This window comes from Cottoperca gobio, chromosome 23, assembly GCF_900634415.1.
Source record: "Cottoperca gobio chromosome 23, fCotGob3.1, whole genome shotgun sequence".
Taxonomy (NCBI): Eukaryota; Metazoa; Chordata; class Actinopteri; order Perciformes; family Bovichtidae; genus Cottoperca; species Cottoperca gobio.
The window spans coordinates 11,157,792-11,184,105 of NC_041377.1; the positions used below are offsets into that span (position 1 = coordinate 11,157,792).

The 26,314-nt window shown below is 40.4% G+C and overlaps 1 protein-coding gene across 1 annotated transcript in view; it reads right to left on the reverse strand.

Moving 5' to 3' along the window:
- Positions 1-1,239: 1,239 nt before the first annotated feature.
- cerk (ceramide kinase) overlaps positions 1,240-26,314 on the reverse strand; it is a 36,062-nt gene continuing 10,987 nt past the window's right edge. The window contains exons 2-13 of the mRNA XM_029462150.1: positions 24,564-24,695; positions 23,051-23,173; positions 21,070-21,195; positions 20,358-20,424; positions 17,601-17,746; positions 14,517-14,591; positions 14,180-14,332; positions 13,269-13,374; positions 12,678-12,757; positions 9,598-9,803; positions 5,802-5,995; positions 1,240-3,262 (exon numbers count right to left, since the gene is read on the reverse strand). Of these exons, the coding sequence (XP_029318010.1) occupies positions 3,154-3,262; positions 5,802-5,995; positions 9,598-9,803; positions 12,678-12,757; positions 13,269-13,374; positions 14,180-14,332; positions 14,517-14,591; positions 17,601-17,746; positions 20,358-20,424; positions 21,070-21,195; positions 23,051-23,173; positions 24,564-24,695 (1,517 nt within the window). The 3' untranslated portion in view covers positions 1,240-3,153. The remainder of the gene's footprint in view (positions 3,263-5,801; positions 5,996-9,597; positions 9,804-12,677; positions 12,758-13,268; positions 13,375-14,179; positions 14,333-14,516; positions 14,592-17,600; positions 17,747-20,357; positions 20,425-21,069; positions 21,196-23,050; positions 23,174-24,563; positions 24,696-26,314) is intronic.

Consider the following 26,314-nt stretch of genomic DNA (forward strand, 5'->3'; position numbering starts at 1 on the left):
TTCTCCTTTGGAAAGTTTTGACACGCGATACAAAATTAAAGTACTACGCTCTTTAAAGTTTATGGGACTACAATATAGCTCTTCTGGGCTTTAATGTTCTTCTGGCTCTGACTTTCTGTACTGACGCGAAGAAGTTTTTTTTCTGAGAAGTTTTCTGCAACACTGTCGATTAAAGTAGATAAAATAACATCAGACTATCAGATACTTTTGAAGATGCAGAGTTTAGGATGCCTAAAATTACAAAGATGTTTATCTTGTAATTTTGTAATGTCTGGCCGATAATAAATAAAATAATTGTAACAGACATTGTAAACATTGCATTATAAACTGGGGACATGGGGTTATAAAGATAACAGTGTTTGCGAACTATAAACTAACAAACAATTGTAGGATCCGGTGCTTTAACACTGATATATACTAATAACTAAAGGTCAGTATATCTAAGCCTCTGCTCCATTCATTTGAATTATTTGAACAAAAAAATATCTTGTGAGTCCTTCAACTTTATGAAAGTACAATGCTAAATTAATTGAGCCCTTGAGGAAATACTGATGTCTTTCTGGGTTTGGTTAAGGTTTTAGAATAAATAGTTTAAGATATATTTTCTTTAATTGAGGTTTAATTATAATTTTCTTTATCATTTCACATCACTAATTAAATTTTTCAATCATTGTAGACCTAGTTCTAGTTGCATTCAAAAAATATCGTGCATAGTTACCAGAGCAAGGGCTATACAAAGGTGTCGTGGGCTCAAGTCACATCAGAAATAGATTTCTTATCAGGACAGAACATGTGTTGGGTTTGTCATATGTAGGCACAACTTGCATGGTGTGTAACTTGAAGATATGGGATGGATTATTTGGCATGACTGCGGTTAGACTACGTGGTTAAAGTTGCCAAATTCAGATTACTTTTCAACACTTTTGGAATTGCCTTTCAGGACAAAACCGAAACAAGAAACCAGACTGTGTGCAGCATGAGCACAGCGTGAAATACCACTTCATCTGAGCAGAGACCTTTGAAGTCTGATGTTCTTTAATGAAACATCTCGCTCACATCAGAGCACCCTATTAAATTCCACTCATACAGGGAGAAAGAGTGAGGTTGAGAAAGCCAGAGCAAGGGACTACTGACCAACCTTTTGTGTGCACGCATGGGGGTGTGTGTGAAAGAGAAAAGGAGAAAATGACACGTCACTGGCGTCAAGCACACCATGAAGATCAAGGACATCAAAAGAACCACATTTCAAAAACTTTATTGAGCATTTTCATCAAATAAATCACATATCTACTCGCATCACAGCTGATTTGCGATTACTCTGATATGGAGAGCAGCAAGACTTATTAAAAACTTGAAGTCAATAAAAATGTTGCTAAGAATTAACAAGAACTAATGTCTGGGAATCAGTGCTAACGTTAGCCAGCTAAGCTAGCTAAACTAGCTTCAACGTTTCAAGTGGAAGCCATGGGGCTAAGCTAGTTTTCTTAGCTTGCTAGCTTCTTAAAGCTGCAATATTATTAAAGTTTGTTTCCTAAGACAGAAGTGAGGGGGAATTCAAATGTCAGCTCAACTTTGTTTGCATTGTCAGTCATACATTTCTAAATTCTTTAGCTTTTTCAAAACTGTCATATCTGAAAACAATCTTCCCTTCAACAGTTTATGTGTGTGTCTGCGTGTGTGTGCGTGTGTGTGTGCACGCAAAGGATATAAAAGCATCCGACTCCTTGAAAGAACATCATAAACTGACAAAAGTGCGCACTGAAGGTGAAACATTATAGACATTCAGAGTCAGCATTAACAGTGTTAGTGGATTCAAAGTGAAGAGCAGGCTTTTATGGTGTTAAAAGTTAAGGAGTGTGTGTGTGACAATGTGTGACACAGAAAGACATTGAATATCACAAATAGCATAATAGAAAGACAGAAAGTGTGTGTGTAGCCGTCTTTGCTTGTCTTGGCTGCAGTGAGAGAGCATCTGCAAAATGGCAGTCATGAGGCCAATTGTGATAGAGCTAACTCATCACATTGGCACCTTCACAAATAAATTAACACACACACAGACACACACTCCAATGATTGCATGTCCCTGAAATGGATTGTGGAAAACATACTTAAGCCTACACACACAAACACACACTTTATCGTATTATTATTATTGTGCATGTGGTTTGAATGCAGTTTTATCAATGCAGGAGTAGCCTAGCTTTCTCCGATGGTCCGGCTTCACAAAAAGGAGCTAATGAGGTTAATGTCGTAGCCTACAACACATTATCTTTAATAAAGTTAACAATGCAGAATTCTGGGCCTGGCTCATCCCAGGTGATGATTCAACCGTCAGTAGTTTTTGGCCAGGGAAGAGCAGCGGTCAGAGCCACAGGTGCACCGCAGCAGTGCTGAGACACACCAAATCACTTAGCAACCACTTTGCCTTATTACCCAGAATCCACCAGGGTCCTGTTAGTGTATTAGTAGGGTATTCAGCTCTTTTCATTAGTGCCCCTGGCTCATATCTGCTTTCACCTGGGTCACAGATTAAATGTTTTTTTCTTCCCAAAAAGGGAAGATAGGATTGCATGTGGCATTTTGTGTCTTTTTGGTTTCTGTTTACTTCACAGGCCTTTCTTCCTCATCCCCCCTCACAAAGCAGTATCTCCTCGACTGTCTCTCTTTGCTACACAGGGAGGAATCCTATTTGTGTTCTCCTTCATGGTAGTATAAAACCCTTTTGCCGATTGTCACAGCTGAGTCCGGTTCAGCTCCGTTTCATCTGGCGGCTTGAGATCCTCTGAGCTTCAAAATCTGGCATTTTCCAAAAAGTATGGTTAAAGAAATAATATGGCAGCTCTGGCACTAGCAGCAGTTTCATATTTTGGGTTAGTTAAAGCTGCATGATGCAATTTTGCACATAATATCCCCAAACGCAGAAAGGAGACTGAAGTTACTCCTTAGTAACAACAGTTAATGGAATATTACTTCTCTTAGCTAATTGAGCAGACTTCCTGCAACTTTCATTTAAGTAACTACACTAAAGAGGGTTGGGATGCCAGCGGATTTACACTCATGTGATGAATTTCATTTCCAGAAGCATCTTGCCAAGTGCAACTCAGTTTTTGTTTCCCAGTAGCTAAATGTCCAGTGCAGCTATCAGTCCAATGACTAGTGTGTGCTTGGTTCCAGGGCCCACAGTGTACAAGGATCTTCTAACAAACACTGCTGCTGCTCCTCGATACCACGGGCAAACAGCCTGATCAACTGGCACTGGACACTGCAGAGGGGAAAAGAGTACACACGCACAACGCATCAGTTAGCCTGAATAACAAAACATCAACTTAATGACTTTGCTCATTTCCAACTTTACTGTACATGTAGCAATGCAATGGCACCCGTGTGTACAGACTTCACAAGCAAACTTGAAAGTCAGACAATCGTTGTGGTGTGTTAAGTATAAAACCCGTTAAAGAGCCACCTAAAGCAGATGTTAGAATACAGATGGGGCTGACGCACTATAATGACACATAATAATGACACATAATAATAACACATCCTGATGGTAAAAGTTTACGGGCAGAAAAATTAGCTGTGAACATGCAAGATGGCTATTATGGTACAGTACGTTGTATTGCTTTAATTACTGCCTGTGCCTTTGTCTGATAAATGATACCTGTAGTTTTACTAGAACACCTGTTGTTTACAGGCTTCACTGATAGTTAATATGATGGAACAGCAGAGTCACTTACCGTTTTTAACTCAATGCAAAGAGTGTATTTGCAGAATGCCATTAAATACCAGAAATTCAAAACAATACATATAATAACTCTAATATTAATGAAGCACTAAATGTGGCTTATTACATAAGAGCTTGTTTTAATTATTTGGTCCAATCTTTTCAAATGTGTATTTTTCCCTTTTAAAGCAAAACTCTTCACTCTTTCTTTCTTTTCGTTTCACCTGAGCTATTACCATTAATTATCAGAGCAGCACTCTGGCTGGCTCACTCCAAGAACGATTAGTGGAGAGGAAGAGGCAATAAAGGACGGACTTCTGCTTTAATTAAAGGGGAGTAGCCTTTTAACATAGGGAGGGCCGTTAAATTAGCAACATTACAGCGCCATGCATCATTGGCAAAGTACAATGGAGCGTGAAATAAATGATGCTTCCAGCAGTGCCACACCAGTTGTATAGAGATCTGATAGGGGGGAAAGCTAAAGTGTGCACAGTGCCAGAATAATAAGGGGGGCTAATTCTGCAGTGTTGCCAAGATCGTCCAGCAGGGAACCGTGAAAGAGTCTCTTGACCACAGACTGTTGGACACTAGCAGCGCTAATGGCACTGCTGCTCTCATTTCTGTCTGGCCAAGTCGGAGCACTTCTTTATCACCAGCTACTCACCATCAAGATGACTTTAATTTCCTTAATATACACTTTGAAGTTATTTATTGTTGAATGGTGTTACAGAAGAAACCATGTTGGAACCTTCTTGATGAATCTAAAGTTTGGGAATTATTTGCACTCTCAAGCTTAGAAACTGGAGCTATCCTGGCTCTGTACAAAGGTATCAAAATCAATCTAGCAACTCTGAAGCTAACTAATTAGCATCTTGTTTGTGTAATCCGTACCAAAAAAGGTGTAAAAACAACAATTTGCCAGTTTAATAGGTTATGTTCCAGATTTATTTCTTGGGCGGGAACATGTAACTTTGTGAAGTCTCCTTTGCAGGCCAGCTGTTTCCCCCAGTCCTTACGCTAAGATAAACTAAGCAGCTGCTACAGCTACATATTTACCGTATCAATTGTGTCTACACACTGACCTTTATATTTTACACACTTTGAAATGTTGTTATATCGTCCTTTATGGTTCTTTGCCTGTTTCTAAATAGTGTTGTGTCAATATAACATGAATAAGAGACTACAACCATGCTAGCAGCTCTGCAAGATTGTACTTTGCTAAATGCTAACGGCAGCATGCTAACATAAGCAATGACAATGCTTCTAAGGGTGTTAAGCAACCTAGTTTACTATGTTCACTGTATTAATTCAGTGTGCTGGCATGCTGACATTTACTTTTGAGCACTAAACACAGAGTAGCCTACAGCTAACATTGCCATCTGCCACATCGCTAGCATGGTTAAACATTGTATGTGTACCTATGTGAATTTTATTTGTGTGCGCTGTGACTACAGAGCAGTCAGACATGCAGAACATTTTCAATTTCTTCTTAGGCTATAAGTCATGATACTCAAGCACATTTCAGAGCAATTTAAACTGGAGATTACAATACCTAGAAAAAGAACAGTCTATGCTGTGAATACCAGTGATGCAATAGGTCTGAGCCCTGCAAGTATTTCACTGCTTTTTCCATTAAACCTCTTTTACAATATTATGTGCACCGATTCAAAGCCATTTGCCAGTCCTCATCTACACTGAGAGTGATCCTGCCTGTCTTCATCGCCTCAAAAAGTTAATTTCTTCGTCACAGGCTTCATAAAATGCAAAATAAGCTGGCACAGTGGAAAAATGATTGAACCATGCCTGTCTTCAGCAGTCAACATGATCAATTTTACAGCATTAAAAAGCCATATGTAGGATATATGAGCAAAACATTCATCATTACTGTAAGAGACGATTAATTTCATTGTTTTTAACAGTGCAGAGTCGAAATTATTTGAAATGAGTTTGTTTGCACCTCAGTTTGAATTCTAATTGAAAAACTTCTTCTAACAAAACATGGACTAAAGTGCTTGAAATAACTCCTACAGTAATTTTGCAGTTGTATTGTACATTCACAGGTGATTCTGTGATTAGTTACCTGACTTGGATGGCAGCGTGAGGCAGGATCTCGCCGTCGCAGCTCCATCGGCTGTGGGAGGTGCTGTAGTTGTAGGTTGTTTGGGCGGAGCTTATGGGACTCACACTCAGGTCTTCTAGTGAAACCAGCTCATGTTGCTGCGGCTGGAAACGAAACTTCCTCACCCGGTGGACCTCCACAAACGAGTGGTCGAACTGGTGAAGGAAGCAGAGATGGATGAGAGTAGATGAAAGAGAGGAGGGGAAGGAGTAGAGGTGGACGGACGAACAGATGTGCCAACAGATGGTGCAAAGGTTAAGACCGCCACTCTCCAGAAGCACTTGAAGAATTTCATTTTAAAATGTGCAGCAGGTTGAGAGGGAACACAATACTCCATTTTTTGTTTTGTGCTTCACCAAATTAAATTTTGTGTCAAATTGTTTTTTGAAGAAAATGCTCTTCAGAGTAAAAGCCTTTTTCAAGTATTTTCATGTTTCCACGAAGGTGCTTCAGTCAGAGGTCACAAGGAATTCGCAAACAGCCAGCAGAATACAATAACAGACATGACAATGGAAAATACTTATGATCTGAAGATGGAAGCCAACTTTTCAGAAAACACTTTCTTACTGTCTTAGCGTGATCTCTACTTATTAGGAAAGAAATACGACTTGATGGATTAAGGTCAAACTGAGAACTGAATCTATTGTATATTATCAATAAGCAGCTAGCGTGGGAAAACAAAATAATGCATCACGCATTAACGGTCATCTATGTTTTTTTGCATAAATCGATAAAAGGTTTAAATGTCTCAAATTGAACATATCAGATGGCAAAACGATTCTTGGCATGTAATTCTTCTTTAGTTTACAGGCTCCTGGTGGGCGAGGTAAAAAGTTAATTCCATCTCCATTGTCTTTCTATGGACTCATGCTGATTTTATAATGAAAAGAAAAACGGCATCTAGATTGATTCTTCTTCTTTTCCATTTACGATAAAAGAAAACGGCCAACAGGAGATCAAAAGCAAAATGAAGAGAGGGGAGAACTGGTTAGATAAAATGGAGGTGCATAAAAACTATGTAAGGAGTGAAGAGAAGAAGAAAGGGAGAGATGAAAAGAAATTATTTTGTCAAAATCCCCTTTCATCTCACTCATAGTCGCAGAAAGGTTCAGCTCTGTCCAGCACACTTTTTACTTCACGGGGTGCCACTTTCTCTCTATTCCCTTCTCTTTTCTTCTACTCCTTTTCCTTTCCCCTCTCCCTCTCCATTCCTTCTCGCTCTTTCTCACCCTCGCATCCCGAAAGCGGAGTGACAGCCATTTATTTCACATCAGACCCACTTTATGACTGCAACCGCTTTGCATTCATGCTGGACGGTCTGCCTAAAAGGCTTTCTGACAAGGCCATGAATACGCTTAGTCGCTTCTCACTCCTTGTTTCTCTTCGCTTGGCTGGACAGTGATGCTGATATTAAGTGAACTCTGATGCAAAGTCCCACTCTCTGTACTCATACGACTACTTGTCTACCTTTCTGTGTTGCAAGTGAAGCAGCAAAAAAAGCCTAAAACTAGACCCACCACCCCATTTCACTGCCAGTACCACAGTGTGGACGCTGAGATCTGTGGTCATTAACGACATATCATTCGGTTTAAAGACGAAATGCAAAACAGGTTGTTTATACTTACACAATGCTAGCTACTAAACAAGCTAATTGCTAGCTTGCGTAAAGTTGCGGGAGTAATATTGCGCAATTTGTTCTTTGACATGGCATAATGTTTATGTCGTCTTAGTTTTAGCGTGTTAGCATGTTAATGTTTAGCATGATGGGAATGTCATTAGTTTTGATGGTATGAGGTCATAAACCACAGCATAGGATAGAAATTATGACCTGAAGATGGCGGTGGATGAGAAGTCAGGGGACATAAACACAGGAACAAAATAATTTCTAAAAGGAAATAACCATGAACTTCACATTTTGTCGCCTCCATACGTTCCTCTACTAGTAGCCTACTATGCTAACAGCTCTATGAGGCGTGCTAACATAATGTTTTGCAGCTAAAATGTTTACTATGTTCACCAACTTAGTTTTGCGTGTTAGCATGCTAAACGCAGGTATTTGGTCATAAACCAAAGTGTTGGCAAAGTGGTTATTTTGACCTGATGATGGTTATTACAGTACATCCTCAGGGCGACATGAATGTCTGTATCAAACTTCACGGCAATCCAGCCGATAGTAGGCTAATATAATTAAGTCTTGACCAAAGTAGTGGACCAACAATTCAAACTGTGTCTTCCTGTTGCTGGTATTTGAATGTGAATTTATTTAAAGGATAGCCCTTTGAGATGTCATTTTGCAATGCAAAATCATAACATACACTGCAAATACACAGAGCTGGCAAAGCCAAATTTCTTCCTGATTAGTGAGAGCCTGTCACACCTCATACACACACACAAACAGGTTGTGCCCACTTTCATATTTACACAGGAAAAAGCCCCAGATAGCCAGGCCAAGACAAAATGTTGAATTCAATATCACAACACTAATTAGAGAGGAAAAAACACACAGCTTCTTTGAAGCTCAAATTACACACACAAAGACGCACTAACACACACACACACACACACACACACACACACACACACACACACACACACACACACACACACACACACACACACACACACACACACACACACACACACACACACACACACACACACGCAGTTTGTCTTCAACTATACACTAATTAAAAACAGAAACAGTTCATTTAAGATGAGAAAATATGTATTGGATTTTAATATATTGGGAAAATTCTTTAATATAACACTTTTTTTTAGGCTTCTTTGAATTAGCATCACCAAGTTGGTAATTAGATTTTGCACACACACACACACACACACTGGTAATTTCACTCAGTCATCTGGATGTTATTTAATGGGGCCGCGTTATTCTAGGGACACGCTTCATGTCACACAGAGCAGCAAAATCGTTAGTCAAATTACTAAATTTCACTGTAACATTGACCCTTTTTTTTTACCCTTTTATATCGTATTTCTTAAATACCATCTGCAAATACAGAATATCCTAATGGTATCCAATCTGATTACATCCTGATGTTGATCTTAGAGTTAAAACTCACCTCAGGATGTCAGTGGTAGATCAAAATACAGTTTGCAATTGAACACTTTACCAAGGCAGCTCCTGTAGATGAAATTACCTACAAGATCCTTCTAAATGGGATAAACTTCCTGAGGTCCTTCCTGAGGTAATAATTACTAATCAACAGACTTCCCCTGGCAATACTTGTGCTATCCTGAGAGGGCATTAGTCTGGTATCAGCCTGTTCTCCCCTACAGCATATCCCTGATGCAGCGATTATCGCTGCCTCTCCGGACCAGGTTGGAGGTTATTTATGATACGTGGGAAGGCACTCGGGCTAAGGCATTTGAACTAAAGTGAACCATAGTTGGGAATTTGAGCTGAGTCAGCAAATGGAGGTGCTAGCACAGCAAGTGGGCAAAGTCCTGCCTTCTGCTCACTCGTTTACTGACTTAACACACACTCAATTCATCTGTGCACAGACAGCAGCTCCTGACGGTGAGAACTGAAGTCTGCAGGGAAGTGATTGACAAGAGGCTTTTTGAGAAGCATTACATTGTTTTCAAAGTTTCGCTGTATTTTGGAGACTTGTTTACTCTTTAAAGGAGAAATTGTTGTTGTTTTTATCCAAATCACATAACTTAAACACTGTTTATGGACACTTCCTTTAGAAGTTTGAAATCATGAATGAAACATTATTAGAATATTCCCTCCTACCTGGTCTTCTTTGTTGGTGTGTCGAAGAAGATGCCTGAAGAAGTCCAGACGGGAGCACTTCCTGACGAGGATGAGGTCTGTGGTGCCGTCGGCGAGGTGAGCGGAGGGCGACAGGCCTTGTGGACTACGGGGACACGCGCAGCTCATACTCGCCGCATTAATGGCAATAAACCTTCCACGGATCGCCCTCCAACCACCGCTGACATCTGAAACAGGAGTCAAGAGTTGGAGTACGACCTCAAACACAGTTGACTTGAAGCTGTGTTTTTGTGTTTACTTCTGTTTGACGTAAAAATCAATCGGTTAATAAATACAATACCGGCCATAAGAGATGCAACTGAAGATGGGACCAATAAAATACTACAATAAGATGCTGTATCTCCCTCACTATAGGTTTTTATCAATAAAGCCAATTATATAAGAGCGCTTTTGTGGGAAGTGATGGCAGCCGGAGTGGCATCCTCAACTAAATGTGTTTTATTATATCTATCCATGTTATTAATTATTGATTTATTGCCAAACCAAATAAAGAACGTTTATAAAAAAAACAGCATCTGTCACCTTAAACCTCTTAAAGCTTGCGTAGGACAAAGTTTCCAGTATTTTATATTTGTCTACCGAAACTTGCTTTGTATTGTTTTCCACTGCAACTCTGAAAACCACTAAAGAAGTCAAGTTTAAACACTTTAAATATTTTAAGTGGTGGATTTTAGCTTGTAGTCCAGTTTAGAGTTTAATTACAAATACAATGTGGCAAGTTCACGCACAGAAATGGTTGAGTTTGCATTAAAAGTCAAGTGCTGCAGAACTACAACCACCAAATGTGACTGGTTGCGTTTTTTTTACACCTTTTGGATTGTTTCTGTTTTACTTCTCTTTTAACCGCAATGTTTAATCCGCTCCATCTGACACTGACACTTTTAAATGAACAGACTTTGAGCTGCAGTGAATACACTAAACAGTAATTTATTTATTGCAAAGCAGTTCTGCAGCGTTTGCAAACATGCCACATTAGATTTAGTTTGGAGTATTGTGCCAGCTTTCAGCTACTTGTACAAGTTAGATGAAAAAACAAAAAAAAAAAACTTTGGATTTCTTTCAGCCTATAGTTTGGATTTCCCAGAAGTGCTGATGTTAGACTGAAACAAATAATCTGCTGGGTTTTGAAATGATACTGTGTATTCTGCGAGTGGCCTATAAATCGTTAAGGTTAAGCTTGTTACAAATCAGCAGTGATGCTTGTGAGAGTCCATTAGGATCCAGATGTCTTGGCAGGAATTCTCAGAGCAGCTTCACCCTGATGATTGAGTCAATATAGAAACTTTGATGCTGAAAGTAATGTGTTTTCCCCTTGTAGGAGAGCTGAATGTCTTACGTTTTAAAATGCAATTATTATTACCCAAGGAAGGGTTCACACTATCTAAAGAGGAAGTCACATAGATGGCAAACTGATTGGATTAACCTCAGGTTTGCTTGTTACGATTAAATGCACACGTGGACTCGAAGTCTTAAGTGACAGACGCAACGGTTCCACTTCACAAATCATCATTCTGGTCCTCGGAGATTAGCGACTGTTTGCGATGATGGCGTATCAAAGGCGCAGCGTCACCCACGGGGCTGCCAGTGCCTGTCACCAGGGTGATAGTCATTGGAGTAAGCTGCAAAAAAAAGTGATCACAGACGACCAAACCTCAGAGGGGAAATTATGTGATCTCGGAAAGCAAAACGATTCATTACCTTTCCCCCTCATTTCGCAAAGCAAACTTGAGGTGATAACGCGAACCGATGATAACAAGCCCGCTGAGGGTACATAAAAACAACAATATTCTAATTGGGAAGCTGTGATTAAAGCTGAAATATAAAAAAAACAACAACAAACCCAAGTGTGGACTGTAGGCTCTGCATTAGGAGTTTTCAAATGAGTATTTGCTTTCCGAGGAGAGGCTGGCTCATTTGCAGAGAGAGTGTGCCGTGCCTCATTGATTTAGCAGTTGTCTGAGATTTCCCTTGCCAGGAAGGACGAAAAAAAATAAAAATTGCAAAACAAACGACAGCACTGGCGTGAGACAAACCCCCTGTCAGAGCTGGCAAAGCCAAATTTCTTCCTGATTAGTGAGAGCCTGTCACACCTCATACACACACACAAACAGGTTGTGCTCACTTTCATATTTACACAGGAAAACATAAACACACTCCATAGGAAGCCCCAGATAGCCAGGCCAAGACAAAATGTTGAATTCAATATCACAACACTAATTAGAGAGGAAAAAACACACAGCTTCTTTGAAGCTCAAATTACACACACAAAGACACACACACACACAAAGACACACACAAAGACACACACACACACAAAGACACACACACACACACACACACACACACAGTCAGTATTTCATCTGCCTCCAGAGATTTGTGCTGCTGTGTCAGGGGTTGAGAGAATTGTAGATAATTAAGTGAATAAGTGTGTGTGTGTGTGTGCACCGCGGTCAGGGGGACAGACGAGGGAACAAGAGGTGACGTCCGAGTGGACAGACACCAGCCTCGTCGGGAAACATGTAATCTCATCAAACAGACGCAGGGGTGGATGCTGGAGATTTGGAAATCGATAGGCGAAGAAAAAGAGGCTTCGGCATGGCACGGTGGGGAGTTGTGTGGTGTCACTAAAATCAGTTTATATTTTCTCGTCAATAACTCATCAAGAATCTCATCAAGAATTTTGCTGTGCGGGAGAAAAAAAAACCCCAACAGAAAACTGAGATATTTGAGAAGAAGATGATTATTTACACTCCAGTCCATCTCAGGTACTGCAGAATGTAAACTGTGTGTGTGTGTGTGTGTGTGTGTGTGTGTGTGTGTGTGTGTGTGTGTGTGTGTGTGTGTGTGTGATCATCTCCTTTTGTTTTTTTGCATTTTCTCTCAAACGACGCCCTTTAGAAATGCTTATTTTCACACATCTCAGAAGTCTAGAAACATTTTCAAAATAGACAAACAAGAAGATAACGAGACAGAGAAATGAGAAATGCAATTTTGGGTGTGATTATTTTGACATATTTTGAGTGATATCCCCAAACTCATACCTTCATCAGACTTTTCCTTCTTCTCCGACATCTCACACTGCACGTCCTTTGAAGAGGGCTTATGCTGACAGATGGGGCACCTAAAATATCAGCGTAACCTTGTTTTATAACGATCACACCATCAGTGTTGCTGTGACATCGATGTTTTTAACAAGCTTAGATGACTCATTAGGAGGGAATACATTCAGCACACCCTTTATAATGACTTGTATTGTGTTTAGCTATTTAAAAATGAGTCTTTTTTTAAATGCTCAAAGAAGTCTACAGCCAAAGAAACTTTTTTTGTCAAAGTCAAATCTCTTTTATGGTGAAATAAGTTGTCAGGAAGCTTTTTACAGATGAATGGTTTTCAGCTCAGTTTCCATAACAAATGCAAACAATGTCGGCGCTCAGCATCTTAAAGAAAAACCAAAGCACTTAAGTGTTTTTTGGAAAAGACTGAATGGGCCCTCAGTCCACAATAAATCAGACCGGCTTCCTGACAACGTAAAGTATCCCACTTAAGCTCTGGCAGGTGCACTGCTGCTACTGAAGTGCATCAGATAAGTTAGCACATTGTAAAGTAGCAGAAAGATATGATGCTTTATTTACCCGGATCGACACTGCAGCTTGTCCCTGGGATCCCCCACGTTGTTCTCCGCGGGGAGGAAAGAGACGGTGCCTTCGTAGTAGTTGTGACTCAGAAAGGTTTTCAGCCCTGGAACAAAACAACAAAGTGTGTCCCACAGAAAGCATGACAACATGTTTAATTTAACTGCATTTATACATGGCAAGACAATTAAGAGCGACGACTATTCATCTTTTTATATTCTAATCATTGTATTGTCCAAAGGCTGTTGTACATTTAACTTGGTAAAAACATATTTTAAACTCAAATTCACAAACTTTCAAGGACCCTTGGGAACCCTGATCTATATTTATATGGCATTCTGAGGGCATTTCCATACATAAAGGAAGCTGTGAGTGCACACGCAGATGGATTCAGAATAGGTGAGATATATATCAGTCATTGTGAAAAGGTTTTCTTGAGCAGTTCTGACGCACACGTTTAGAACTTGTTATACAAATGCTTTAATAATTATTACCATCTGTGCAGTTGGCCCCAGATCAATGTATCTCCGTTTCATAACTTCTATGATGAGACTGATGCCTCTGTTTAAAGCACATTCCAGTACAATGTGTGCAAGTATTTATGTGCAGCCGCAGCGGAAAGAGAAACCTTGGTGGTGTCGTGAGCCTGTTGGTGTTCGTGAGTCCCACTACTGAGCTACACAAACACTTGCACCGAATCTGCCGAGGCAGAGGCCGCGTGTTAGATTTATATCTTTAATCCTCCAAAGCCTGGAGCCGGAGCAGGACCAACGAGCTCGGGGATAAACTCCAGGTAGCTTCACGTTGAAAGGAAGCTGGTTTAAGGTCAGTGAGACAAATGTTTAAAAGAAATGTGTTGGTGGGCTTAGCATGAAAAGTCGCTGGAGTTTACAAAATGTCGGCCCTCGTACCTGACAGGTCGTATCTAGCAGGACCCAGAAATCTCGTCCTCTCGCTGTTGGTCAGTACATCACCATAAAAACCATAACCAAGCAACGACACAGAGTATCTGAGAAACGTGTCGTTGTGGTGAACTGAACACACGTCCATCGGCTGGGAATCACCTGTTGAGAAACATCCAGTAAAGTTAAATGCTTTGCTACACATCAACATGTAACAGTCGCTCAACGGTTGTTTGTAGCTTCCTACACAACACCGATAACATCTCATCTCATTAAAACAGCGTGCCGCCCTGACAAATAGCGTGCTGTAACTCCTCTATGATTTCATATACAGATACTTACTCACCTACAATAATGTGTAAAGCAGAAGTCACTGGATCGTTGGTTCCCACTGTGGCAAAGCAGATACAATCAGTGGAGCCTGTTGGATAAGAGAGTCGGGTCGATGTTCAGCCATACAGTCCAGGTATGGACGCGTTAAAGACACTGCCACAATAAAGGATGAGGTAATTTGGTGATTCCCGCTCTACAGCAATGCTCGGCACAGTGGAGCTAATATCCACGTGCTACATATAACATGCCCACAATGACTATAGCAGGTAGGAGGTTTTCCATGTTTAGTAAAGCATTAAAGTCTGAGTTGAATACAGGGATGTCTGGACAACATTTCCTTTGCAGGATAAGTTTGACTTCCCTTCTATAAGTAGTTTCCGTTTTTCCTTATTTTCATGCCGTTTCATGTGTTAATTCTAAAATACTGTTTCTTCCTCCATCGCTGACGACAGGAAGTGAATTAGATTGAATCTCTCGTCTTCATGAAATTACAAATCTATAAATTACAGAGTGGAGTTTGGTCCGACTAACCTGTGAAATTTGTGCAGACATATTAATCTGATTTATTGAGTTACTTTTTTATCACTGGACATATTAATATTAAAATGTCATTAATACTCTCAGAAGAACACTGGGCAGTATTATGTGTTGCCATCTACAGTGACTGTACAGGCATGTTGTGAGACTATATTACACGTGAATATGTAATGTGTTCATCTCTTGGTCCGTGGTGGAGTTACATGTCTCTCAAAGTTGCAACCTAAGTAAGAAGAATTCAGTTGAATGATTTTATTAGGCATAAGTAAGGAGACGTTTGAATCATAAAGTGAACTAATAGGATATCTCCAGGCTCCGGGTTATCATCAGCTCTCTCCAGCCAACAAATGAAGGATAAGAGGCATCTCCTGCCTTCAGAGAATGTTTGATATTACATTTTTCAACTTGAGAGGTAATAAGATTCTATCTCTCTTTCTGCGCCACATGGCGTAATTTCAGACCTATCTGCCCTACTTTGATCATCTTCAAGTGGTAAAATGGAGAGAGAGAGGGAGGGAGAGAGAGGAGAGAGAACAGAGTGAAATCTAACTAGTGATGTTTTGAGCTGGCTCACAGAAGCGTGAGAGAGCAGATCAGGCCTGTCATTCAGCAGTGGACACACAGATGAGTATGAAGATGAGCTCCCTCTCTCTCTTTCTCTGACTTCCTCCTGCACTTTCTATGAATATCACTTATCTGACCTTTGCTTTTTTTTTTTCTCTCTCCTCAGAGCTTCATAATCACATCCGAACGCTTTTCAATTGTACCCGGCAGCTCTGCACCGCCTGCTATTTTGCTGAGCGTAAAAAAAGGGTGACATATGCTATTTGACTCTTCTAAAGCTACCCAGTAAAAGCCAACTGACTTTGAATGGATTTAAGCGGCACACGCAGATGTTCAATGATGTTCAGTCCTCAGATGTTCAATGTTTCATTCCCCTTAAGTTACTCAACCGCAATAGCCTGTTGGCATATCCGCAAGAGAAAGCATAAACTGCCACAAAGCATCAGTTTTTATCTGCATCTTCCCCAAAACTGTCGCGCCAGTAAGATCATGTTGGCAGTGAAATCGTCTTTATCTGCAGAACAACAATGAAGACTTTGCTTTTTTAGTGCTGCCCCGAAAAGGATATTTTTGTTGTCTGAATCCTCAGGACATGAATGTATTTATAGCTGCACCCGTGTATTTTACAGCGACAGCAGTGAACCCTCCCCAACTAGTCAAGTGGACATTTGAACATCATAAAGGTTTTTTAAGCTACTTTCAACGTGTCAGGATTAACTAGTGTTCCGTGTCTGCAGATCTGAGCCACGAGCCCAGCGAGACTCTGCTTGCTTTTCCCGAGGACCACTTTTGCCAAATGCAACATATACTTTCTTTTAAGAAAATAGAAAAGGATAAATAACTATTGCACATCTACTTGAACGTTTTCATCCGTGCCGTGGTTCTTTATTCGGTTGTATGAAAAGATTGGACATTATACAACTTTTGAATTAATTTGTGAGCGAGTCAACAAGTATAATCATGGTTGTTATTTAAAGCCCTCTGCTCCTTTAAACGGTGCACAATTAAAGTGATTTCAAAATGTCACACAGCACGTTTCCTTTATGTCACTTGGACTGATTGACCCATGGTGGGACCCCCTGCCAATATATACTCAATATATATAAGTATCTGAGGGTATATACAGCGTCAGAGGGCTGAGGGAAACATACAAGTGGAATTTGACGACTGTGAGAGACTTGGTGTAAAATGTGGGCTTGAAGCTGTCAATCATTCCTCATGTGTAGGTGGAGAGAGGAGAATTACAGCAACGGTGAAAGTGGAGCAAGAAAAAATCTTTTTATTTCGAGTTCTTTAAGCAAATGATATACAAGTCATTGAAGCATAACACAGGCTGCTAGTGGAAGAGAAGTGCTGTCTATCTTTTCTTCTTTTTTTTTTACATATAACTGAATGTAAAGGCCAAATAGTCATCTTTAAAAGGAGCCGTTGTTCTTGGATTATAGAGAAATTACATCAAATGTTGACGTTTACCTTTGAAGTTTGCGTAGTTATCCACCGAGAAATAAGAAATTGAGAGGACAAAATGGGCCCAGAAATGCATGCAATTTTAGGCAGTGTTCAGCATCATTTTCTTTGTCTCAATCTTCTTTGATTTAGATTAACAACCATCAAAGTGTTCGGACAGACTTAAAACAACAAAACTTCTCATGCAATCATTTCTACTTTTGTATTTTCTTATGAGATATTTTCTTATAAGATGTAATTCAACATTTTGGGGAAAAGGCTTGTTCGCTTTCTTGCCAAGAGTTAGATGAGAAGACAGAAACCACACATATTTTTTGGTTACATATAAGGCTACAGTCAGCAGCCCGTTAGCTTACAGCAGGTTAGCTTCGAGGTTTGTGCTCCCAGCCAAGACTGGCGCTATGTGACTCACTATCGCCTCTAGAGGAACAAGTGGCATTACATACTGGACGGAGCAAAACTAGTCAGTTTCCACCAAAACCATTACCTTATGCACTGGTGTGTTTTGATGTGATATAATAAAGCTCACCTGCAGGAATGATCCCTATGTGCAGAGAACACGGCACCAACTCAGCATCTGGTTGCTTCTGGTCCACGCCGCTGTCTGTTTGGGTCCTGGTGATCAACCCGTGCAGGATCTCACTGAACATCCCATCTCCACCCACACACACCACCCTGGAAAAGACACATTAAACACATGTACACAAGTTTGACATGAGTTCTGTGATACATTTGAACATCCTTGATGATAGTCACGGGTCATACTACATAATGAGAAAGCCTCGACATTAATACGGGCAGCAGATATAACAGTAATCCTTCAATAAATAGGAATATCACACTGTGCCACCTACCATTACATCTTTTTTAGGTCCATCCCAAAACCTTACAGAAATGGACCCATACATCATATGAACTGCAGAGTAAAAGCATAATGGACTCTAAACCTGCTCTGCTGGACTGAATATCTGATGAATAGTAGCTGGAGATGGAGGGGCACTCGGCAGGAAAACCTTTCATGTTATTGATGCCCTTTATGTTCAGCCATCAGCTGCAATTTACCCTCACATGCTCCCTTTACTCACAGTTGTGAGCTGCAGCATCATTTACAATTTTTAAAAACATCAAGTTGTGGGACTTATGCGAGTGATTTGAAGATTTAGATTTATCGTAAGTGATTCTAGAGAACAGAATCAGCTACACGTTACATCTGTTGTATTGCCTTTAGAATCTGAACTGCTGCTTCTGCTACAGTTGACCACTTGATTTTAATGGAACGTCTAAAGCGTAGAGTAAGCAGACCGGGAGTACAAGATCGATTTTATTCCCATCTCTCTGGAAGGACCTTTTGTGGGACTGTAAATCCTCCACTACCCATTCCTCTCTTGGAGTACCACAGGGATCTGTCCTGGGTAAATTACTGTACTTTGTCTACACATATTTCAAAAGCATCGTTTCAGTTTTAATTTCTATGCAGATGACTCTCAGATGAACTTCTCCATTGATTCAAATGATATCTTGCAACTAAAGGCCCTGTCACACAGTTCTGTATATGCAGCTGGCATATACACAGCTAGCGTATATGAAAATTACTCCAAATACGTCCAACTTTTCATCGGATCGAAAAAGTGAACATATACAGATACGCATGTCTAACCTATTGATAGCGTAACACTTACTTATACAAAATGTATCAGACGATGCATAATGTATACATAACGTATACATAAATATGGCGTATACAAAATATCGGCAATACGCTGATGAGCGTTATAAGGGAAGGCATAAGTAGTATTCGTTAACTGCATGACGTGTTACGCTGGGGTGCGTTGTTGAACGCTGAATTTGTGAAAATGTTTTGAGTGTGTTCAAAATTTTCGGACGTACCCAACGTGTGCTTCATAAGTTATGCAGACGTTACACATAAGTTCAGGTACGTTAGACATACGTGAATACTGAATACGTACGTGAATACAGTACGTGACTACGTTAGAGGTACGTTACGTTTACGTTGGCTGACGGTAAATCCTACAGCCAGTTTATTGATAACGAGTGGATACCCTATTCCTACCCTGTGCTAAGATGATGCCCGACGACGGAGTAACTTATTAAACGTGTTTCTACAGAACAGCTAACGTTTTGGGAGCTTATTGGGGTTTGAATATAGTATATAGGGTCCCTGTGAGGAGCTCATCCTCACCTCTTCACAGCACGTCTTGATGAATACATCAACCCATCATCAACCCAGCATCAGAGAGCATGGAGGATGCTGAGAGGCTGCGACAAGAGTACATGTTAGTCGTTCTCCAGCATCACCATGACGTGAACCAGATGGCACTTTTCCAGCTCCGTTGGCCAGACGGCTCTGATACGTTTTGTATAAGTAAGTGATACGCTATCAATATGTTGGACATATGTATAATAATTTGTTATGTATTAGTTATGTATACGTCAGCTACAACACCGCTGTGGAAAAGTTGGACGTATTTGGACTCTGAGCTACTTTTCATATACGCCGGCATGTTTCTGCCATACGGAACTGTTTGACAGGGCCTTAAGCCCACTACAGGTCTGACTTATAGAAGTTACAAACCATCTCAGAACTTCCTTCAGTTAAATATTAAGTTTTTATTATTATTAGGTTCAGACTCTATATGCTAACTCCTTGTATTTAAACATGAAGCCTCCTTTTATTACAAGCTTAATTTTTTATTGACATGACATTCTGAATCGATAATCATGGCGCCCAGAGGGTGAATCTTAATGACTTAAGAGATCCGCTCACTTTTCCTCTAGCGCCATGCGGTGTCATTGATCTGCTGTGGTTTTGCATGAAATGTCTCAACAACTTTTGAATAGATTACCATTAATTTTGGTCCACACAAAAAAGTCCAAATGGAAAGAATATAAAGCAGTATCTCTTTGTTACAATACCAGTGTGTTTACTGATCTGCCAATTCATCTAAAGAGAGTAACACTGATCTAACGTTACACAAATGTTGTACTCTGTACAAGGAAATACAGGTCAACGTGTGAGAACATCCCAATGAAAGTGGTTGAGTGAGAAACACACAGAGCTTGTATCAGTGATTACAATCTGACACCACAGATCGCAGCACAACAGGGATTCATCACAAACTCCTGAAATGCGATAATTGATACGCAGCTCGTGGGAGAGTCTCTCAAAAGCTTTATTACAATATGAACAGACAAGAGGTCAGCTCCATGTCACGGTGAAGAGCCAGTGTTGAAAGCCTGAAAGCAGCTACCTAGCTTGAGTACTCACCCGTCATATTTATCTAGATTGGCCTCCGTTTTCAAGTGGTCCCTGGCATGATTGGCTCGCTCTGTAACTATGGAAACAAATCAACTGGCCAGTGTTAGTACAACTTCAATGAAAAGGGACTTTACAGACAAAACAACTAGACTATGTATGACCTGACGAGCACAATAAGCACGCTATTACTAACATTTTGAAATACCAGACGAGGAAAAGTGCTGCACATTTGAAACATTCACTGGTACCAAGTCGTAGAGATTAATGTTTTTAAAAAAGACACAGAGGCACAAAACAACCTGATTCAGCTATTGTATATTAGCCTGAAAAATGAGGCCAGGGCCCACAAAAACAATATTTCAACAGTAAATCTGTTTTTCAGGCATCTAATACAAACACAAATACAATCCTGCAATTCCCACCAGCTGTAGGAAGCCCACAGTGAATAGTATTCACATTGATGGACCATCAATACCCCGGACTATGTGAAGCTGTAGCAAACACTTATTGAATAATAGATGTGTTTGGATACCCAGGCTTATCAACTATCACAGCTTCCATTAAGGTGGTGGCATGATTAATGGCACTATGAGCCAAACCATATCCTTGGAAGCCTCTTCGGTCCCTTCGACAGGCCGCAGTGGCAGTGGAGATCTATTTGGCAGCCATGGAGACTTATTTTTTATTTAAATGTTAAGGAACGCTAGTGATAGGGACCCACCAATCACGTCGGTTGAGATGCAGGCGCGGCCAAACAGCGGAGCCACCTTCCGCTCATAAATACGCTTTCCGTGCCGCTTTCCCCCGAATGGATTGATGTACACCAGAAGGCTCTTTGGTCGGTTGGCTGCAAAGTGAGGGAGGGGTATCAGATAGTCATTAAAAAGGCTCAGTGTTTACCTTTTTTTTTACAAATGTGTAACTGACAGCAGCTTGATGAAGTTTTCATTAACCGGAGACCTTTCTCAAAATGCTCAGTCAAACTGACTGATCCCCAAAACACGGCACTCAAGAAATAAATGGTGTGTCTACGGACTATGGGAGGAGTACAATTCAGAGGTGCTGCATCATTTGGTGATCAACCTACAATGTGCTTCAATGGAGAATACTAAATGGCTTGTTTATGAAGACTGCATTTAGGACAACAAACGGCCACACAGCAGCTGCTCCAATTGAAAATGAATGAATTGGGATCAAGACTTAAATGAGCACAAAGAAATATAGAGTGCAATATTGTTTGGCAATAAGACAAACGTTCCATTAGATTACATAAATGGGTTGTCAATGGGTGATGTAAAGGTGCACTGTGGAGGAGACGAACACTAGTGGAACACACTAAGGCTTCATCTTCACAATGAATGTAGTTAATTCTCTCGAATTGATTCATTCTGCCCGGCAAAATAAGGCCAAGTACACCATTTTAAATGAGTTAAAACCATCTCGCACTCTAATTTCCACATGCTAGTTACACCATAAATCCTGTAAAACTCAATAGTGTAATCACTTTGCAATAACATTAGTGTAAAAGCGCTGAATTTTTCACTCAATGAGGGCGAAAATGTTATACAGCTTAATATGTTGTGACTGATAGCGTAATAACAATGTTTCTAATCATGCAAAATGTTAATTTCTCATTGGAAAGCAAATTACATTGCTTACGTCTTCAAGATGATGTGTTGTTATCGACACTTTCAGTCCAAAGTTTCATATTTTGAGTTTAAGACAGATATACAGATACCTTGGAGCACATAAAAGCTGGACGTAAACAACAATACAGACGTCCAAGCGAGCCGAAGATATTTTTTAATGTTTGTAAAACCACCATTTATATGTTTTATCAGACCATTGGCTATTGCTGGCTCCATCCTTCATGTCTGTGCCTGTGAGGTACTGTCTAGAAGAGAGATGCAGGAGGACAGCCTGCGTTGTAGGTTTGCCTCTGGGCTCTCCTGACGGTATCGATACCAATGAAAATAATAAAATATTTTTTTATGGACAATAATACTCTGTTTCTTAGCAGTGTGGTTAAGCAGTAAAAGATCTCATGTAGCAATAAGTCTTGTCTTGAATGCTTTGATGATCTACCGTTTGGTCTGAAACTGAATATGCACTGTGGAACTTTATTATTACAATATCTGGGTATTTATTATTTATAAACTGATTTCTATCATTTCCCTTTCGTTTGCCTCAAACACTATTGACATAGCTTACAGTAAAAGCCTCCTCAGGGTTTCAAAGCTGTTCCTCGGGTGCTACAGTAACTTGTTGGGACTGGATGGTGGTGTCCCAATGAAGTAGTACATAAACCACTCAGACAAAAGATTGCATTGCATATCCCTTGAGCACATTGCTGACAGCTACTGGAATTGCTTGAGATAAAAAGCCTGATTCTCACACAGGACACCTGTGAACAACATCCGACAGTCCAATCTGAAAAATGTCAAGTAGCAATTTCTAAACCCATTAAAATCCATTAAAATTAAAATTCAAGACTGAAAGTTTGGCAAGGACCAAACATTCCCAAAATTAATTAGCTTTACCAAAAACTGCTACTTTCACGTAACAAATGTGCAGCTGAATGACGCGTGTACTCTAATTCTAGTTCTCACTAAGCCAGATTTATGGCGCCTAGTAAACCGATTCTGATTAACAGATGTGGTAATGTACTTTGAACTTGGAGAGCATCATTAACCAGTACGTACTGAGTAATGATAGTTGCTCATTGATAACTTGGATCCACTGCTCGCAGAGTCCCTGGTTGGCGGAGTGGAAAGTGACATCACTACACCGCCACCGGTGCTGCCTCGTTCTTCTAACGCAGGAAACTGCAGAGGAACAAAACAGAAGGAAGGTTTGAGGATAAAAAGAATATGCCTTGCCTTAATGTGATCTGGTTCTCAGTGTCGATGACAAACATCCATTACATTCCACAAAGACATTTTCTAGTCTGCTGATAGACACACACAGTCTGTTGCAGGAATTGAACTGTCCACCTTTGTGATGCACTAAAACCACTTACCAACTCACAACACCTCATAGTTCTTGGACCGAGAATGGAAAAAGAGGATCAACAGAAGAAAGATGGTATTATTTCTTTAGTATTTCTGGGCAGCTCTTTGTCACCAGAGAGGTGTAACGCTTTGAAAGCGTCTACTTTCAGTGCTACCTGGCTTTGCTACGGGAGACGTGGCCTGAGAATGAACCCTGGCGTTACCCTTAGCAGCCAGGTCGATCACATGTGTGAAGGAGTAAGAAATGAGTGCAGGAGAGAAAGTAAAACAGGACTCTGAGTAGCATAATATCCTGCTAGAAACATTACTGAAATATTTACATTAAGGAGCAGAGAAATCACTGGCTAAGCACTTTGACAGCAGATTCACTCACTAAGCATTTCAAAGTCAAATTATCACACTAAGCATTCTTTTCATCAGATAGAAAAGTTAACTTCTCAGGCAAGTTCTTCAGTCCAAATCACTTACAGTACCTCGTGCTCGCAGTGGGGGGGCGAACAGACATTTAGAGTGGGTGAAATATCATCCTTTAATAAGTTACATAATCAGGATGCAAGTAATGGGACGTGTCTTTAAGCCAAGTTTCCACAGATCGTAGGGATGCAGTCGTCTCGGGCTCGACACACTCTAGTGATCTAGATCTGCCAGTAAAAACTCACATTAGCGAGGTAACTTTTCACATTTGGCTCTGATAAATAATGTAAATCCGATCTTGTTTGGATAAAATCTAATGGCTCACAATCATGCATTAGCCTTTAAGTCACTGGCATGCTGCCATCTTAGACCCAGTCAGCTAAGCTGTGAGGGACTCTTGTGTTAATGCTTTACTTTCAGACTGTGGAGTCTACAGGCTTATTTCCACTGTCATCACTTGTGATTGGTGGAGCGAATACAGGCTTTCTGCACACTTATCCGAAATGTAACTGTGATGTGGCATTAACCTACTATAGTAAAGGCAAAGTGATCTAAACTAGCTTCAGGTATGCCATTGCATTAATACTCGATAATGGAGTAAAGTATGAGATATCCTGTCTTTTAGTCCCTTATATGGGTCAACCCACAAAAGCTGGATCCAACACTTCCCACAATGCAACTTTTCTTTCTCAGATTTGACAAAACTCCAGAGCTACAGAAGAAATTACTCCCTGTGACAAGCAAATGGACTTTGACTCATACAACCTGTGGACGAGTGCAGATGTTATACCTGTGAATGCATGAGGATACAGTTGGGAGGGCTGCTCTGCGTTGGTCCGACTCCTCCTGGTCTTTGTGTTCTCTTGCTCGTCGGTCTTGCAGACAGACACTATTTCACACACCTGAACAGCGTGGCTGTGTGCTGGAGGGACACAATTAAATACAGATGTTACTGCATGATGTCAGTCTGTGTAATACATTCTTACATCATTCTGTTCTGCTATTATTAACAATGGATCACGTGATCATGTGTAACCAGAAAGGAGTCGCTCAAACCCACAAACAATTATCGCCCAACTCTGCAGCTCTCCGCAGTTTGTTTCAGATCATTGTGTTGCTTTTATGGACCACAAGTTTTATTGTTTATTGTTTTGGTTCAGTCTCACCAAACTCACCAGCTTCATCTCCAGATGTAGGAGGCAGCTGTTGGAGTGGGAAAGGCTCCAATAAACCCACGATGTGCTTTCTGCCCAAAACCAAATGGCACACAGACAAAGTCAGAAACTAGCTGAGAAAGTTGAGCATTTAGCAGCTAAAGAGCTGAAAGTAAGAATGAATGCTAACGTTGCTCTGCTGGATGTGTAAATAAGCAAGTGAGGAAATTAAGATTTAAGTAAGTTAAGTTTCCCCTTTAAAGCTCAACAGCCTAATTTATTCATGACTTTAGAATGACAGCTTACCTTTAATTTTACTAACAGTAAAATGAATGGGAGGAAAAACACAGACATATCCCAAGAGAGCGGGTGTTTGGGAAGGAACTGCATTGGGAACAGGATTCAGGCTGCTAGTTTAAAGGACTTTGGGATGAAAGCCTTTGGCAGAGTTTGAATGGATCGTTCATTAACAGAATTTGTCGAGTATATGTGATGTGGTACCTCCTGGCAGTGAAGAGGGCGAGTCAGTTGCCTTAAAGCAGGGGTGTCAAACTTATTTCAGTTCAGGGACCACGTGCAGCACAATTTGATCTCAAGTGGACCGGACCAGTAACATCAAAGCATAATAATACAACTCCAAATGTTTCCCTTCGTTTTAGTGCAAAAAAGTACAAGTACATTCTGAAAATGTTCAAATTTGATCTTTTTACAAAACATTATTAACAACCTGACATTTCTTAAGAACAAAAGGTGCAATTTCAACAATATTAAGCCTCATTTATCATTTACACATGAGTGTTACAACTTACAGATCACAGTGTATCTACAAAGGCACAAAACATTTAGTCACCGGTATCGGGAACAGTATTTTAATTTATGATCAAAACAACACATTTTTACACTTTGCAGAGTCATCATGCGGGCCGGATTGGACCCTTTGATGGGCCGGGTTTGACCCGCGGGCCGCATGTTTGACACCCCTGCCTTCAAGAGTTGCTAAGTGACATCAGAGGATTTAATAGGTATTAATTTACAGTGTTTTTAAGGCAATGCAATCATTAAAGAATAGTTTAGCGCCCATGACATGGATGTAAAAAGGGCCAACTCACTGCTGGGAAGATGACGCCTGAATATCCTTCACTAGATCTCACAACATGACTTTCCTTTGTGAACTGTTTCTGTATTTAAATCCAGAAATCATCAGCTGAGGCTCAATACATGGCTACGCTTCTAACCGAACAAATTCAAATGTGCACTTCTGTACTAGGAAATGAAAATATTACTTGCAATGAGTTAAACTGACCTCTTCAACTGCATCACACACACTGTACAGGCAATCCACTCGCTCCTACAAATGTATTCAGCTGATATGGTGAAACGCATGGGA